This window comes from Hyaena hyaena, unplaced genomic scaffold (assembly GCF_003009895.1).
Source record: "Hyaena hyaena isolate Hyena2069 unplaced genomic scaffold, ASM300989v1 scaffold_608, whole genome shotgun sequence".
NCBI lineage: Eukaryota > Metazoa > Chordata > Mammalia > Carnivora > Hyaenidae > Hyaena > Hyaena hyaena.
In genome coordinates this window covers 746,803-762,091 of record NW_024081243.1, presented here as the reverse complement: position 1 = coordinate 762,091, position 15,289 = coordinate 746,803, and the positions used below count along the sequence as shown (strand labels likewise).

At 38.9% G+C, this 15,289-nt stretch overlaps 1 protein-coding gene across 3 annotated transcripts in view; it reads right to left on the bottom strand.

The window, feature by feature from the left end:
• The window catches only part of PTPRG (protein tyrosine phosphatase receptor type G), a 705,708-nt gene that overhangs the window by 974 nt on the left and 689,445 nt on the right, over window positions 1-15,289 (bottom strand). For all 3 annotated transcript variants that reach the window (XM_039257247.1, XM_039257249.1, XM_039257248.1), the window contains 3 exons: window positions 14,308-14,454; window positions 13,507-13,649; window positions 455-590 (listed from right to left, as the gene is read on the bottom strand). In XM_039257247.1, the coding sequence (XP_039113178.1) occupies window positions 455-590; window positions 13,507-13,649; window positions 14,308-14,454 (426 nt within the window). The remainder of the gene's footprint in view (window positions 1-454; window positions 591-13,506; window positions 13,650-14,307; window positions 14,455-15,289) is intronic.

Below are 15,289 nucleotides of genomic sequence, written 5' to 3'. Positions count from 1 at the left end.
GCTAAGAAACTTTAAAACAATGACTTGAATCCTTTACTAATGGAGACCTATGCCTTCTGCATGTCACTTTGATTGTTGTTAGTTGGGAACGAATTCTCCGTACGGACAGTGAATGAAGAGAACAGAATATCCCTGTGTTGTAACTGGTGAATTCCATACTCTGGAAAGAGTTTCTCCCACTCAACACTAATGATGTTTTGAGGAAGATCATGCTCTGTCATAGAGTCTGTCTGATGCATGGCAAGATGGTGAATAGCTTCCCTGGGCTCTACCCTGTAGGTGCCAGAGCACTGGTCTCCATCCCCAGTTGTGACGACCAAAAAGTCTCCCGACATTGCCAAACATCCCCTGGGGGACGAAACCACCCCCTGTTCTTGACAACCGCTGCTCTAATTCATGTGTTAGCCCGAGTCTCAGTTGATGAACAGGTTTCACAAAGAGGCAAAGGACTTACAATGTCTGTGAATACTCCAGGCCTCATGAGATTGATCATTTTTGCAACCTGGAAAACATCCACAGCATTTTCATTCTCCAGTTGCTGGGACAGGGTGGTAAGGGCACAGAGCATTCCTGCTGAAACTGCTCCATACCTTGGGGAGGAAGAAATAAAATGCTATTTCAGATTTGCTAAGGGACTGAATGTACTGGAATGAAACTAACACGCTCTCTTTGCATGGATGCTTAGCCTGATACTCCAGATGAAAGGAGAGGTTCAGAATTAGACCGGGGACAGCTATAGAAGACTTAATGTTGGGGACGAGGTGGGAAAAACATGAGAGCCCTAACTACAGGCTCCTGGATGGTGTAGAGGTGGGGAAAGGATCTGGAAAAAAAAAATTAAATCTCCTTGCAAAATCTGCTAAATCCAACTTAAAACACATGACTTGAAATGGAAGTATATGGCTCAAAATGCAGTCAGAAAAGTTTTGAAATGAATTTCATGTAAGGTCATTTTTTTTGAAAGCACTGAAGTGGAATTTTGCCAGTTAGAGTAACTCCGATAAAAATCTTGGAAAAATGATTGTTTCTGCTACACACACACACACACACACACACACAGTCTCTCTCTCTCTCTCTCTCCTGGAAACCGCACTTTGTCCAGGAACCTCTGGTGGCATATTAGTGATAAGGAAACGGAGGGATTAAATGAATTGCTCCACGTTGGTGGTGCTGGTAGAAATCAAACTGGAATTTATAGAGCCTGTGGCCACTGTTCTGTTAAAAACTATTAAATGTGCAGTTTCTGAGTTTATCTTTATATGAAATTGAACCATTGCAGATGTTTTACATCTTTAATACAAATAAGACCAAAGCCCCCAACTTTAGAGGTAACCTAGCTAGAGGTAAAAACTGTTCTGCATTTAGGTCCAGCCACCCGGAGTCTTGTCTGTCAGTACATTTCAGTCCAGTTCATTACTTCTGTGCTGTATGCATACTGGATGCACTGACTTCGCTGTAGATGAGCATTTACGTGGTTTCTATCTTGTGCACAACAGCGGAATTACCATGAGTAGGAGAATTAGCTCACAAATAGGTCCATTTTTAAAGATACTGCAGTATTTCTCTCCTTGTGGTTATTACTGGTTTATCCCCCTCCCAGCATGAGAATGCTTGTTTCTCCTCATCATTTTATTTTACTATAATTTTTTAAAAGTTTATTTTGCGATCAAGAGAGGGAAGGGGGAGATCTCACCGACTGTGAGACCATGACCTGAGCTGAAATCAAGAGTTGGACGCTTAACCAAATGAACCACCCAGGCGCCCCCATCTTCTTACCAATTTGAAGTTGAAAAGCTTCTGCTAATCTGATGGGTGAAAAATTATATCCTAATGTTGTTTTAACTTGCATTTCCTTGATTACCAGGGAAGCTGAGAATCTTTTGTGTTTGTGGTCTGTCTGTATTTCTTCTTCTGAAATTGTCTATTAGTATACTTTGGCCATTTCTCTTAGCTCTTTTATTTGTAGCATTGGTTGTAAATATGTTTTTCCAGTGTCTTAGTTTCCCTTAACATTGTTTGTAGGCATTTTTGTTACACTGAAGTATAGTTAACACATAATTAAATTGCTCCATCTTTAATTTTTGGCTTTTCTGGGATCTTGAGAATGTTTTCTCTAACCCAGCACTTTAAAAACATTCTCCTACATTTTTTTTTTTAACATTTCATCATTTAATTCATCTGAATCCTGTTATTTTGATATAAGGTTAAGGTCTGATTTTAGTTATTTTTCTAATGGATGACTATTTTTTTTTATTGGATAGTCTCATCTTTTCTCATTGAGTTTCTTTTGTATCATATCTCAAGTTGTCATATATGGTGTTTCTGAACTCCGTTTGGCCCGTTAATCTATTTTTTGTATTTCCCCACATTTAATTTCTATAGATTTTTAATATTTTGACATCTGAAGAAGCAAGTCTCTATAAGAGTCCTGGCTGTCTCTACATTCATTGTTTTCATTTTTTGTGTGTGTGCTTCAAACATACAGATTTTCATTTTTACTTGTACACTCATGTCCAAATACCGCTATTCCTTGATCCCTTCCCATTCTGTTTCATATTACTCTTGAAACTGAATTGTCAAGGAACACAAAGTTTTATTGGGATTTTGGGTCGCTTGCACTGAATAGATTGATTTGAAGAGAGTTAACATCTTTCTGAATTTTTCTGTTCATGAACATGGTGTCTTTTCTCCCTTTATTCAGGTCTTTGGTAGTTTTCAATTACATTTTATAGTTTTCTTTGTTGTCTCTGCCAGTTTCATTTTAGGGTAATTTCTAGGTGCTTTAGACTTGGTTACTCCTAAGAATGGCTTCTTTTCATGATCTTTTGTTTGCTTTCAGTTGATGCGTAGGAAAGTTAGTGATTTTCACATAGTCAACTTGTATCCAGACATGCAGAACTCTTAAATTGTAATAATTTCTGGATTATCTAGGAAGTTTGCTACATCCTTACCTGCCAATAATGTCAGTTTTGTCTCTCTTCACCTTTTGTATTTCTTACATCTTTTGCTTGTACTGCATTGGCTAGGACCCAATAGTTGTGCCTTCTAACACTGCAAGGAGGTAGCCTACGGTTTTGTTTCATGGTGAAGCTTCTAAGTTTTAAGTGTTAAAAATGTTTGCTGTGGGCTTCTGGTAAATAACATTCATGAAGTTAAAGAAGATACTTTCGACTTTGTTAGCTAAGAGTGTTTTCTTTTGGGAGGGAGATCATGAATGAATGTTATTATTTTATCCTACCCTTTCCAACATCTTTTGACTTTTATAGTCACTTCCTTTAATAGTACCCTGAATTCATTGAGGGGGCAGTGGTAACACTTAGCCAGCGCTACACCTAGGATAACTATCTTACCTTTTCATGATACTTATTTCTTTTAACCCAACACACTGGATTTTGACAGTGTTTTATTTAGATTTTTGCACCCATAATCAAATATTTGGCCTATACTTCTTCCATTCTGGTGCTAGCCTTGTTTTGTTTTGTTGTAAATCAGGGTTACATTAAATCTCCTGTGTTTGTTACTGTTCATAGGTAGCCCAGTGAGGACTTGGTGGGCCTTAATGGTTTGGGAACTGGTCTGTTTATTCAGTTCTTAGTGATCACTAAGGTGTGTTCTGCTCTCACTGTGTTCCGGGATCTCTTATAGGAATTGTGTAGCAACTTAATCCTCACAATAATCCTGTGGCAGGACTACTGTTATTTCCTTTCTGAAGGTGGAGAAACAAGGCACATTCAGGTGCGGTAACTGGCCAAGGCCTTACCAGATGAGTTTAATTTGAGCTGATACATGGTAATGGCTCAGAATAGAGGCTACTATGTACCACGTGTTCAATAAACACCATTTATTATACTTATTATTGAGGTTTAAATATGTGCTGGCATAAAAAATTTCAAGTGTTTACTTTAAAATATTTCTATTTTAACCTTTTGTTATCAGAAAACATCAAACACGTGAAAGTATAGTAACCTTGATGTAGCCATTACGCAATTAGAGCCGTCACTGGCTCATGGCCAATCTTGTTACACGTCTACTTCCTCCCACATACCCTTTGAAGTAAACCCAGGTATTTTATTAATATTTCAGCATAAAACTAAAGGATAACATTTAAAAATCTATGTATAAACATTATCGTATCTAAGAAAATGAACAGTTATCAAATATTTTGAACGTAACTGCAGATACATGGTAGATCTTTTTCTTCCCAATGGCAATTTATGCTCTCCCTGTTTTTTTCTTCACCATTTTCCAAAATTGTATGTTTTGAGAGACTTTTTACTCAAGTTCTTAGGAAATTTCAGCCATTATTTCTTTAAGCTCTTTTGTCAACATGGATCACTTTTTAAATTTTAATATCCATATTTATTAATATTACCTTGAATGCACATACAGGTTTGTAGAGCAGAAGAGTATAATTATTATTTACTTTACAACAAATAACCTTGTGATTCTTAATGCCTCAGTTTTTTTTTTTCTTAAATAGTTGTCAAGTTGGTTTCCATGTAAACACCCAGTGCTCATCTCCACAAGTGCCCTCCCTCCATGCCCATCACTCCCCTTCCCCTCTCCCCCACTCCCATCAGCCTTCACTTTGTTCTCAGCATTCAAGAGTCTCTAATGGTGTCCTTCCCTCCCTCTCCCCAACTACTTTCCCCCTTCTCCTCCCCCATGGTCCTCCATTAAGTTCCTCCTAATCCACCTATACGTGCAAACATGGTATCCGTCCTTCTCTGCCTGACATATTTCGCTCAGCATAACTCCTTCAAGGTCCATCCATGTTGCTACACATGGCCAGATTTCATTCTTTCTCATTGCCACGTAGTATCCCACTGTATAGATGAACCACATCTTCTTGAACATGGATCACTTCTCAGATGTATGTTAGAACTTACCTATCTGGTTCCAGAACTGAGTTTGATTTCATTTCTGTCCATTCTATTACTACTAGCCTGTCTCTTGTTTTTCCCACATCTTAGATTCTCATCTGTCTGTGTTTCATTATACATGTTTCTGATTAATGTCCTAGTCTTCTGTTAGGTCTCTGAGCATAGATTTTCAAATTCTATTATAATTGTTCCAGTAACTGATTCACGGTTTTCTGTTGTGACCATTATGTTGACTTTCCTCAGATTCTAAATTGTACTCAGTTTACCTTCTTATTTAGCATGACTTGATTTTTAAAAATCTTCTATACTGATTTGTTTTTTTCCAATAGGATAAAAATTTAACCTTTGCTTAATATGTTCTAGTGAAACTGTTGGACTCCGGGCCCTTTCCCCCAGCCTCCCCCTACCCCCCGTCTCTTTCTTAAAGCTATTCATAGCCTTTCAGACAGAAAAGTCAGGTATTATATATTTCATTATACAGTGTGTACTCTGTGTGGATTTACTCTGGCCTTTCCCTGGATAGCCTGTCCTAGACTTAGCCAATCTTAAAGAAGCACCTAAATTAAAAGGAAGTACCTACACAGTAAGATTTCAAACATGACTAGAAACTAAGTCAAATTACTCAAATGCACAGATAATTTAAGTATTTTCTACATACCAAACATTACAATGAAAGGATAAAGACCAAAAAAATCAAGGCCATTCTCATAAGTTGAGGAATTAAGTAGAATTAAAGGATATTTATTGAGTTTCATGGATTTGCCCTTCAAACTACAAACAATTGGTAGAAAAGTGATACAATTTATAACCTGTATAAAACAAGAGTAGTGTACAGATTCACAGTCTTTGGTAGTTTGTTTGCCTTTCTTAAAGGGCCCCACTGAGAACAATGTCTATTTAGTACAGTTAGGAAAAAAGCCAAATGTGTTTTCATCTTTCTTTGCCTTTGCCTCAAAGAAATAATAGTTTAATTTCCTAAGTTCTGTTCCTAAAAAATGTTAAGTGCTCTATATTAATTTTAAAACACATTGGGATTTCTTGTATTGTCAGTGTGTATAATACCTCTGCTCATTTAATTATATTTTTTACTCTTTGGTATCACTACACTTCTTATTCCTTTGCTTTTAAGAAGTTTTAAAAATCACCCTTCCGGTTCTGTCTCTCAAAATAGTAAGCATTACAGTTTCAAAATCATAACCAAGAATGCAATCCAGAGTGAGAACTCTGTCACTATGAAAAAACGGAAGGTTCCCATAGAAATCATTAGGGCAAAAAGGAAAACAGAGGTAAAGTGTGACTATGCTTGAGTCCCGGGGAATCAAGGCAACATGACAGGCTTCCACAGGACTCGAAGAAATTAAAACTAAGGGGAGCATCCGTGTGGCTCAGTTTAGTGCTCAACTCTTGATCTGGGGTCTGGTTGTGATCCCAGGGTCGTGTGACTGAACCCCAGGTTAGGTTCCTCAGTGAGCCTGGAGCCTGCTTGAGATTCTCTCATCCTCTCTGTCCCCTTTCCCAATGTCTCTCTAAAATAGTAATTAAAGACAAAGCTTTGGAAGTGAATGGGAAAATCAAGAAGGAAAGTGTGGTCGGGAGAACTGAGGAACACGAAGGCAGGAGGGCTCCCTGTGACAACCAGCAGGAGGCAGTGTTCACTGGCAGGATTGGTGACGTGGGCTCTGAGTGCAGTCAGGGCCGGCTCCCTGGCTTCAGTCTGATGTGTCCCCTCCTCCCTGGAGTCCTGCACGTAGTTTAATGCTGTGCCATTGCCATCTGGAAGTTACCTTTTCACTGACGTATGGTTGATAGGCAGTATGTTTCAGATGTTAGTGACCTGACAGGTGTATACGGTAGGAAATATTCACCATATGCATGGCGACCATACAAAGTTATTACAGTATTAACTCTACTTCCTGTGCTGTACTTGTCATCCCTGTGATTTGTTTCTAACCAAGTCTGTACCTACTAACCCTCTTCACCCATCTCCCTACTGCTGACAACCACCAGTTTGTCCTGTTTATTTATTTCTGTTCTTTATTTTTAAGATTCCACAGAGAAGTGAAATCATTTGGTGTCTGTCTTTATCTGATTACTTCTCTTGGCCTAATACCTTGCAGATCTGTGTTGGTGTAAATGGAGAGTTTGCTTTTTTTTAAATGCCTGAGTAATATTCCATTGTATACATACATCACTTCTTCTTTACCCTCTCATCTATTTATTGACACTTTGGTTTCTTATGTATTATGACTAGTAAATAATGCTGCAGTGAACATAGTGCATGCATCTTTTTCAGTTAGTGCTTTGGTTTTCTTCTCATTAACGCCCAGAGGTGGAATTATTAGATCATATGGTACGTCTATTTTTACTTTGTTGAGGAAGCTCGGCATTGTTTTACACAGTGGTTGCACCGATTTGTTTTCCATTTCTTTTAGATTTCTCTTGCTTGCTTGCTTATGATTTTTAGTAGTACTCTCTCCCAGTCCTTTGTATTTCTTTAGTGTTGGCCGTAACGTCTGTTTCATTTCTCATGTTATTCGAGTCTGCTTTCGTACTTGAGGAGTCTGTTTAAAAGTTTCTCAGTCCTGTTTATCTTTTCAAAGAACCAGGTCTCAATTTCATTGTGTTTTTTTTTTTTTTTAACTTTATTTTGAGAGAGACAGCAACAGGGTGAGTAGAAGAGAGGTGGAGAGAGAAGGTGACAGTGTCCCAAGCAGGCTCTGCACTGCCAGCACAAAGCCCGATGTGGGGTTCAAACCCATGAGATCATGACCTGAGTCGGATGCTTAGGTGACTGAACCACCCAGGTGCCCCTTCATTGATCTTTTTTATGGGTTGTTGCTTTTGTTTTTTTTTAGTCTCCATTTGTTTCCACTCTGATCCTTATGACTTCTTTCCTTCTACTAAATTTTGGCTTTGTTTGTTCTTCTTTCTCTAGTTCCTTTAGGTTCCTAAGGATAGACTGCTTAAGAGTATTGTTTCTTGAGGTAGGCCTGTATTGCTATCAATTTCCTTCTTACAACTGCTTTTGCTGCATCTCTAGATTTCCTTGTGGATGTCTTCGTTGACTCATTGGTTGTTTAAGCTCTGTATGGTTATATTTTTTCCAGATTTTCTTGTACTTTATTTCTAGTTTCATAGTGTTATGGTCAGGAAAAATGCTTGATGTGATTCAGTCTTCTTAAATTTTTGGAGATTTGTTTTATGGCCTAACATGTGATCTATCCTGGAGCATATTCCCATCTGTACTTGAGAAGAATGTGTATTCTGCTGTTTTGGATGGAGTGTTCTGTATGTATCTGTTAAATCCATCTGGTCTAATGTGTTGTTCAAGGCCAATGTTTCCTTACTAATTTTCTGTCTGGATGATCTATCCATTGACATAAGTCGGTGTTAAAATTCCCTGCTATGTTCTTACCGTCAATTTCCCCCTTTAGGTGGTTCTATGTTGGGTACATAGATATTTACAATTGTATTCACTTCTTGGATAGATCCTTTTCCCATATGTAATGTCTTTTTCTTTTGTTACATTTTTTTTTTTTGAGAGAGAAACAGAGCACATGAGTGGGGGTGGAGGGGAGAGAATCCCAAGTAGGCTATGCGCTATGAGTGCAGAGCCCGAACAAAGTCAAGAGCCAGATGCTTAACTGACTGAGCCACCCAGGCGCTCCTATTTTGTCTGATATAAATACTGCTACCCCAGCTTTTCTTTTCTTTTTTTTTTTTTTCTCATTTCCATGGACTATCTTTTTCCATCCCTTCAGCTTTCAATCCGTGTATCTATTTAGGGAGTCTTTTGTAGGCAGCATCTGGGTCTTGGGTTTTTTTTTTTTTAATCCATTTAATCTATGTCTTTTGATTGGAGCACTTAAACCACTTGAGAGGTATGTCCTTAAACTGCCATCTTGTTCATTGTCGTCTGGTTATTTTTGTAATTCTTCTATGTTCCTTCTTTTCTTGCTCTCCTCCCTTGTGACAGGACTTTCTTTAGGGTTCTGTGTAGATTTCTTTCTCCTTTTGTGTATCTGTTACAGCTTTTAGATTTGTGGTTTCTGTAAGGTTCATATATAATGTCCTTAATACACAGCAGTGTATTTTAATGGTTGCTTAAAGTTTGAACATTCTAAAAACGACACTTGTACTTAGCCTCTTGACATTATATAGATCTATGATGTCATAATGTTCTATTGTACATCTTTTTATTTTGTGACTCCCTTAACAAGTTTTCTTTTTAGATCTAATTGGTTTTACTGCTTTGGTCTTTTCATCTTTACACTAGTTTTATGGTTGATTTACTACCTTTACTATGTATCTGCTTTTACCAGTGAAATTTTTCCCCCTAGTTTTTTTTTTTTTTACTTCTAGCCTTTCCTTTCCCACTTAAAGGGTCATCTTTAATATTCTTCTGAGGCGAGAGTAGTGGTGATGAACTCATTTAATTTTTGTTTGGTAAACGCTCTCTCTCTTCAATACTGAATGCTAACTGGGTATAGTATTCTTGGTTGTGGGTTTTTTCCCTTCTACACTTTGAATAGATCATGCTACTTCCTTCTGGCATGCACGTTTTTGATGAAAAATCAGCTGCTAGCCTTCCTTTGTAAATAACTAGTGCTTTTCTCTTGATGCTATTAAAATCCTCGATTTATCCTTAGCAATTATTGTGTGTCTTGCTGTGGATTTCTTTTGATTTATCTTGTTTGAGGCTCTCTGCTTTTGGGACATGGATCTGTTTCCTTCCCCTTTCTCACTCTTCTCCCTCTGGGATCCCAATACTAGGAATGTTAGTATATGTGGACATGCTGTTGATTTCCTCTAGTGTATTTTCTATTTCTTTGTTGAGGTTCTGAGTTCATCCACTCTTAAGTCTGGTGAGCATCTTTATGACCATTACTTTGAACTCTTCATCTGGAAACCCTTAATTTTTCCATAGGAGTCCATAAATTATGTAGCTTGTCCTGGCTCTGACACTTCCTGTTTGTGTACAAGGGCCATATTCGCTTCACACTACCTATTTTTTTCTTATGTGAAGAAGGGATCCTAAAATTGCCCTCCTAGTGTGGTAATGTTAAGTAAGGTTCAAAGGAAAACCAGAATTATTTCTGGGTGTCTTTGCGGCAGTGGGTATATAAAGCAGTCCATATAGTTGTGCATCTTCTATGGAGTATCCCAGGATCAACTTAAAATAAAGGCTTACCGGTGATCCTCCAAGAGCTTTCGCATATTTGGGCTATATCCCCTCCATAGTTAGTTATTGTATGAAAAACCAGAACTGAGAAAACGTCAAAACACAAGACCATGCAAGCACCCATTACAGTAGCTGTCAGAGTGAGAATGAACAAAGTATTAGTATCTCTGTATTATTATGAAAATGGTTTTGACTTTTTGAATCCCCTGGAAGGGCCTCCTTCCAGACCAGCAGTCCTCGGATCATACTTTGAGAATTATTAGTCAAATTAGCCTTCTAGGACATCTAACAGGACAAAAGATCTGTATCCAAGGTGAACATTTGCCCAAGAAATGATCTTTCTGTGAGTGAAGGTCTAATCTACTGTCCCTCAAGACTGCAAATACTGTGCTTACATTCCAATTCTCTTCTGTCGGAACATAGGCTCGGCTTAAAAAATTTGACAGTAATGCTACAGGGCAGCCTCTGAACAGAACTGCCCTGCATCTTGAATACAGGATGCTGTGAATAAAGCAGTTTGCTTTTATAAGTGGTGCTTGTGCTCAGATACAAAGAATTTACCTGTGGGCGAAGAATTTTATCCTTAGATCATTTATCTAAAAACTTCATCCACCTTGCAACACAGCTGAGACCCTGAGAGTAGGTGTTAAGAGATCTCTGTGAAGACCAAATAAATAGCAAGTTTGTGCAAAGTTTAAGTCTTTGACTTAAGTGCAAATACTCAGGCCTCCTCTTCACATCTGCCCACTTAAACATTTTTAAGCAGGCAAGATGATGATAAAACAATGCAAAGCACAAGGCTCTCAGGGAAAAGTTCATATTAAGGACACTGTACGTCTCCTTAATTTGTAGGTCATCTCAGCCGGAAGCAGAGCACCCGCTATGTGCCTTGCACTATGTGCCTTGCATTGAGCTTCACCCGGTCGAGACTGGGAGCAGTAAGATATTACTGCCAGTATCAGCAGTGTAGGGGTGACAGTCCTGTGAACAAGTAGTTGGAACATGATGTGATATAGAAGAACGGCACCTCTAAGAATATGATGTTTGTCTGTGATTTTAAACGATTACCTCTAGGGGAGCCTGGTGGCTCCATCGGGTAAGTGTCTGACTTTTGGTTTTGGCTCAGGTCATGATCTCACGGTTTGTGCGATAGAGCCCCGCATCCGCCTCTGTGCTGATGCGAGCCTGCTCCAGATTCGCTCTTCTTCTCATGTCACCCCCCCGCCCCGAAGCCTTCTCTCAAATATTTTTTAAAAATAAATTACCACCACTGGAATGAGTCACGAATAGTTTCAGAGAGAAGGACTTCTGAAGTGTCTGTTGACAGAAGGAGTACTCAAAGGAAGTAGTATATGCAGGGCAAGGTGGCCTCCAGGGATGACAGCTGCGTAAGTAAACTCTGGCCAGACTGTAAAGGGATTTGAAAAGTGTCCTGAAAGAATGGGTGGCAGATGTGGAGGTGAGGGGACCCACAAAACGGGCTCTGCTCTGCACCACTCAGCGGCTGGGGGCAGGCTGCGAGGATGAGGAATTTGGTTTCAGACCTGCTCCATCTGAGGTGTCTGCTGGCCGCCACGAAGGGTTACAAAGAGTAGGTAAGATGGAAACTGAAAGGTAACTGGTGTTCAGAAGAGTGTGTTAGCGCTAGCAGCTGTTGAAATACTTCAAATTTGCTTGAGTTAATGTGGAAAAATCATTTCTGTGGAAGCACTTATCTCCTACAGAGTGGATAAAGGAAGGAACACACTTCTTTAGGCAGCTTTTCATCCAGCTCACCTCCATGGTATGTGCTGATCTAGTGCAGAATTAATTTACTCTTAGGTCGGTCTGAGAACCACACTTGATTCATTTCAGAGGGTACATATTCAGCATGTGGCATAAAATAAAAATCACTAAGACAGTATACCCCCAAACTGAATCTAGACATAGGAGTCAAACCTTTCTTTTTAAACGATTTAACAAGTTACTGGTTTTTTCTTTCCTTCTTCCCTTACCATGAAATGTCAGTTTAGCTCCTTTACCGACTTGAATGCAAAATGACAGCAAAATCACAGACCTATGTAGCAACATTAGAATTCAGGCTGAATTGATAGAAGCTGGCAAAACCCCAAGTATTTGAAAAGCTAATACAGATTAGGGCTGCTTCTAGAGATTTTTCCCCCCACTAATTTTATACTATAACGGCATATCCTAAATTTTCATAGGCCTATAACAGCTGCCCCATTACTTTGAGAACAGTCATTTCCTTTAAAAAAAAAAAAAAAAAAAAAAAAAAAACTCCAAAAAACTCTTTGGAAGCACCCATTAATAGGGGTTTTCTTCAAATAAGAGAGAACCATGATTTGAGGTACAGGTGTTGACCTAAACTGGAAGGCTGGGGTCACTTCATGTTGCAGGAAAAAAATGAAAGACTTAACAATATGCTTTACTTTCAAATTGATTAGTATCTATGCTTCCGGGGTAGTTGCTGATCTAATGAACGTAATGGATGCACTGAGAATTTGCGGACGAGAGGAACTCCCTTGGAAATAAAACAGAAATGAGGCTATATAATTGGTGCCCTAGTCACTAAAGGTCTGTGAGATTCTCAACAATCTGGGATTACACAAGTGATTCACAGGTCAATCCCAGTCATAAAGTTTGACTCCAAATGTTCACATACCATGAAGTGTATCTATGATCCTTTCCTTCTTCCTAAAGTAGAAAGCATCTAGGTTTGAATACCATGTGGATGCCTAGAAGATTTGACACCAGGAGCAAATTATTTATCTAGTCCTGTTATTTAAACTTCAAAACAGACCGTAATCTCTAACTTTATTGTTAATAAGCAACTTTCTCACATCTTAAAAAAATTTTTTTAATGTTTATTTATTTTTGAGAGAGGGGCAGAGAGAGAGAGGAAGACAGAGAATCCAAAGCAGGCTCCAGGCGTCAGCACAGAGGCCCAGCCAGTTGAGTCTGGTCATGATCTCACGGTTTGTGGGACGGAGCCTGGTGTAGGGCTCTGTGCTAACCGTGCAGAGCCAGGTTGGGGTTCTCTGCCCCTCCCAAAAATAAACATAAAGAAATTAAAAAATTAGAAGTTTTCTTTCCTTGTAATGTTTGAAATTCATCGTAGGGTATAAAAATGAATGTTTAAATCATGTAAATAATAATTTAAAATTGTTTTTGAAATATAAAACCCCAGAAAGCTTGCAACTGTACTTTTGTAGGCTGGTGCAGTGCTTTCACTGTTCTGGAACACACACTCCAGGAGTACCTGAAGCCTTAGAAAGGTCGGACACATTAAAATGCCAACAGATCTACAACCTTTAGCTGTATATACACTGGCAAAAAACACAGAATGGTCACAAGCAGATAGAGTCTGTCTTCCCTTCCTACTTCCACAGTAATTCAACAAGAGACATGTTTGAATTTTACAATTAAGAAACAGATACATACTCATCATGAACAATGGTGGGGCCATCCCTTGTTAAGGCCTCTTCCTTGATGACATTGATAAGTTCGAAAGTACTGCTGATGGGGGCATCTGGGTTAGGCCATTTGGGACACTGGAAGTGCCGAACTTCTAGGACATAGTCATCCTGTAACCAATACAACAGAAGTCATAGCCCAGCCTTTATTTGCTTAGATCTGGAATCTAACGACTAGAGCTTGTTCCTGGGAAAGTATTAGGGAGGGGTGCCTGCCATTAAAAAATGACCAGGTCATCATAGCGAAAGAGTGAACTTCTGTGTCATTCAGGTGCCAATAAAACTGCAAGTGCCAATCAGTTATGAGACTTTATATCCTACTCTATCTTATCTATAAAGTGAAAGGAAAAAGATAAGAAGTTAAATCATGTAAGTTATTAATAACTTCTCCTCCTTGTCCTTTCATGTCCACAAGAAGGCAGTTATTACACACCGTTGACTTAAAAAAAAAAAAACTTATCATCTGCAACACATTGCAAGGTTTACATTTCTGGTGGCAAAGAAAATACTGAGCTCTAGTATATTGTTTTTATAATTAGGTCAACAGACCTATTTGTATGCATGCTCAGTCAGAGGAATGGTTACGTTTCATCTAGCTAGCTGGAGAAAGCAAATATCTGAAGGAAGGACAAAGGGAAGTGTACATATTCATACTGAAGTCATACTCAAATGCCTGGGCCTGTCTTGAGGGTGGTAAGTTACTTTGTGATTACTTAGCCGATGCAGGGCCCAGGGAGGGCTGTGACTGAGAAACATAGCTTTAGGTTACCTGGGTAGCTTCAAGGATAAAGTCATGGATGATAATTTGTTCTTCATTTGAGAGGCACAGTCTGTCTTTGCTGATAAGGGTGACGGTGAAGGCCTCACAGTTCATGGATTCTTCTCGACTTGGCCAGTATACAAACTCATCTTCTGCCTGTGGGAACCCCCCCCAAAGAAAAAATTCCTCTGCAGTGCTGTCAGACATTTGTTTTTGATTTTTCTTACACATTGATGTATCCTGTTTGCCATCTCCCATACCTCCTGAGTCACCTTTTAAATTGGGCGCCTAGAACTGTATCCCCATCTAATCATGCCAATTCAATGGTGACTATACTTGATAATAACCATAGTCTAGCACTTCCCCCATGTCACTGTAACAACCACAAATGCTCCCCCTAGAGGTGACATATTAAAATTAATGGACTTAGATCCTGTCTGTTTACTATATTACAGAATATTTGGGGCTAACATTGTTATTTCACAATTGCTTAAGCAACTAAGCGATCCTAGTTGTTGCTTCCTAGGGGTTAACATTTCTATAGTTGATTAGCATTTTGCATAGGAATTTCATAAACATGATCTTAATTTTTATGATATACTAGGGAGGGAAGGGATTTTTCTCATCTGTCTTTACAGATGAGGACATCAAGACTCAGAGAAGCCCATACGTTGGCTCAAATCACACTTGCTACTCGATGGTAAGCAGCAGAACCTGTTTGGAAAGAGGTTGTGCATAAATAAGGTTATGCTGGCTCTAAGTATAAAGTGCTCTTTCAAAGAAAAGTTAATGTAACCATGTTTGGTGTCAAAAGGAGATTAACATAGAAAAAGGCTTTCAGCCTTGAATCAAGCAAACTTTAAATGTTCATCTATTTTAGTATTAAAAATAAATATTCAGGCTTTGTACTTGTAGCCCATCCCTGAATACTGTGGAGGCCGAAGAAAAAGTTAAGGGGTGCACAGGTGGGAGCCTTTGTGAGAAATACAAC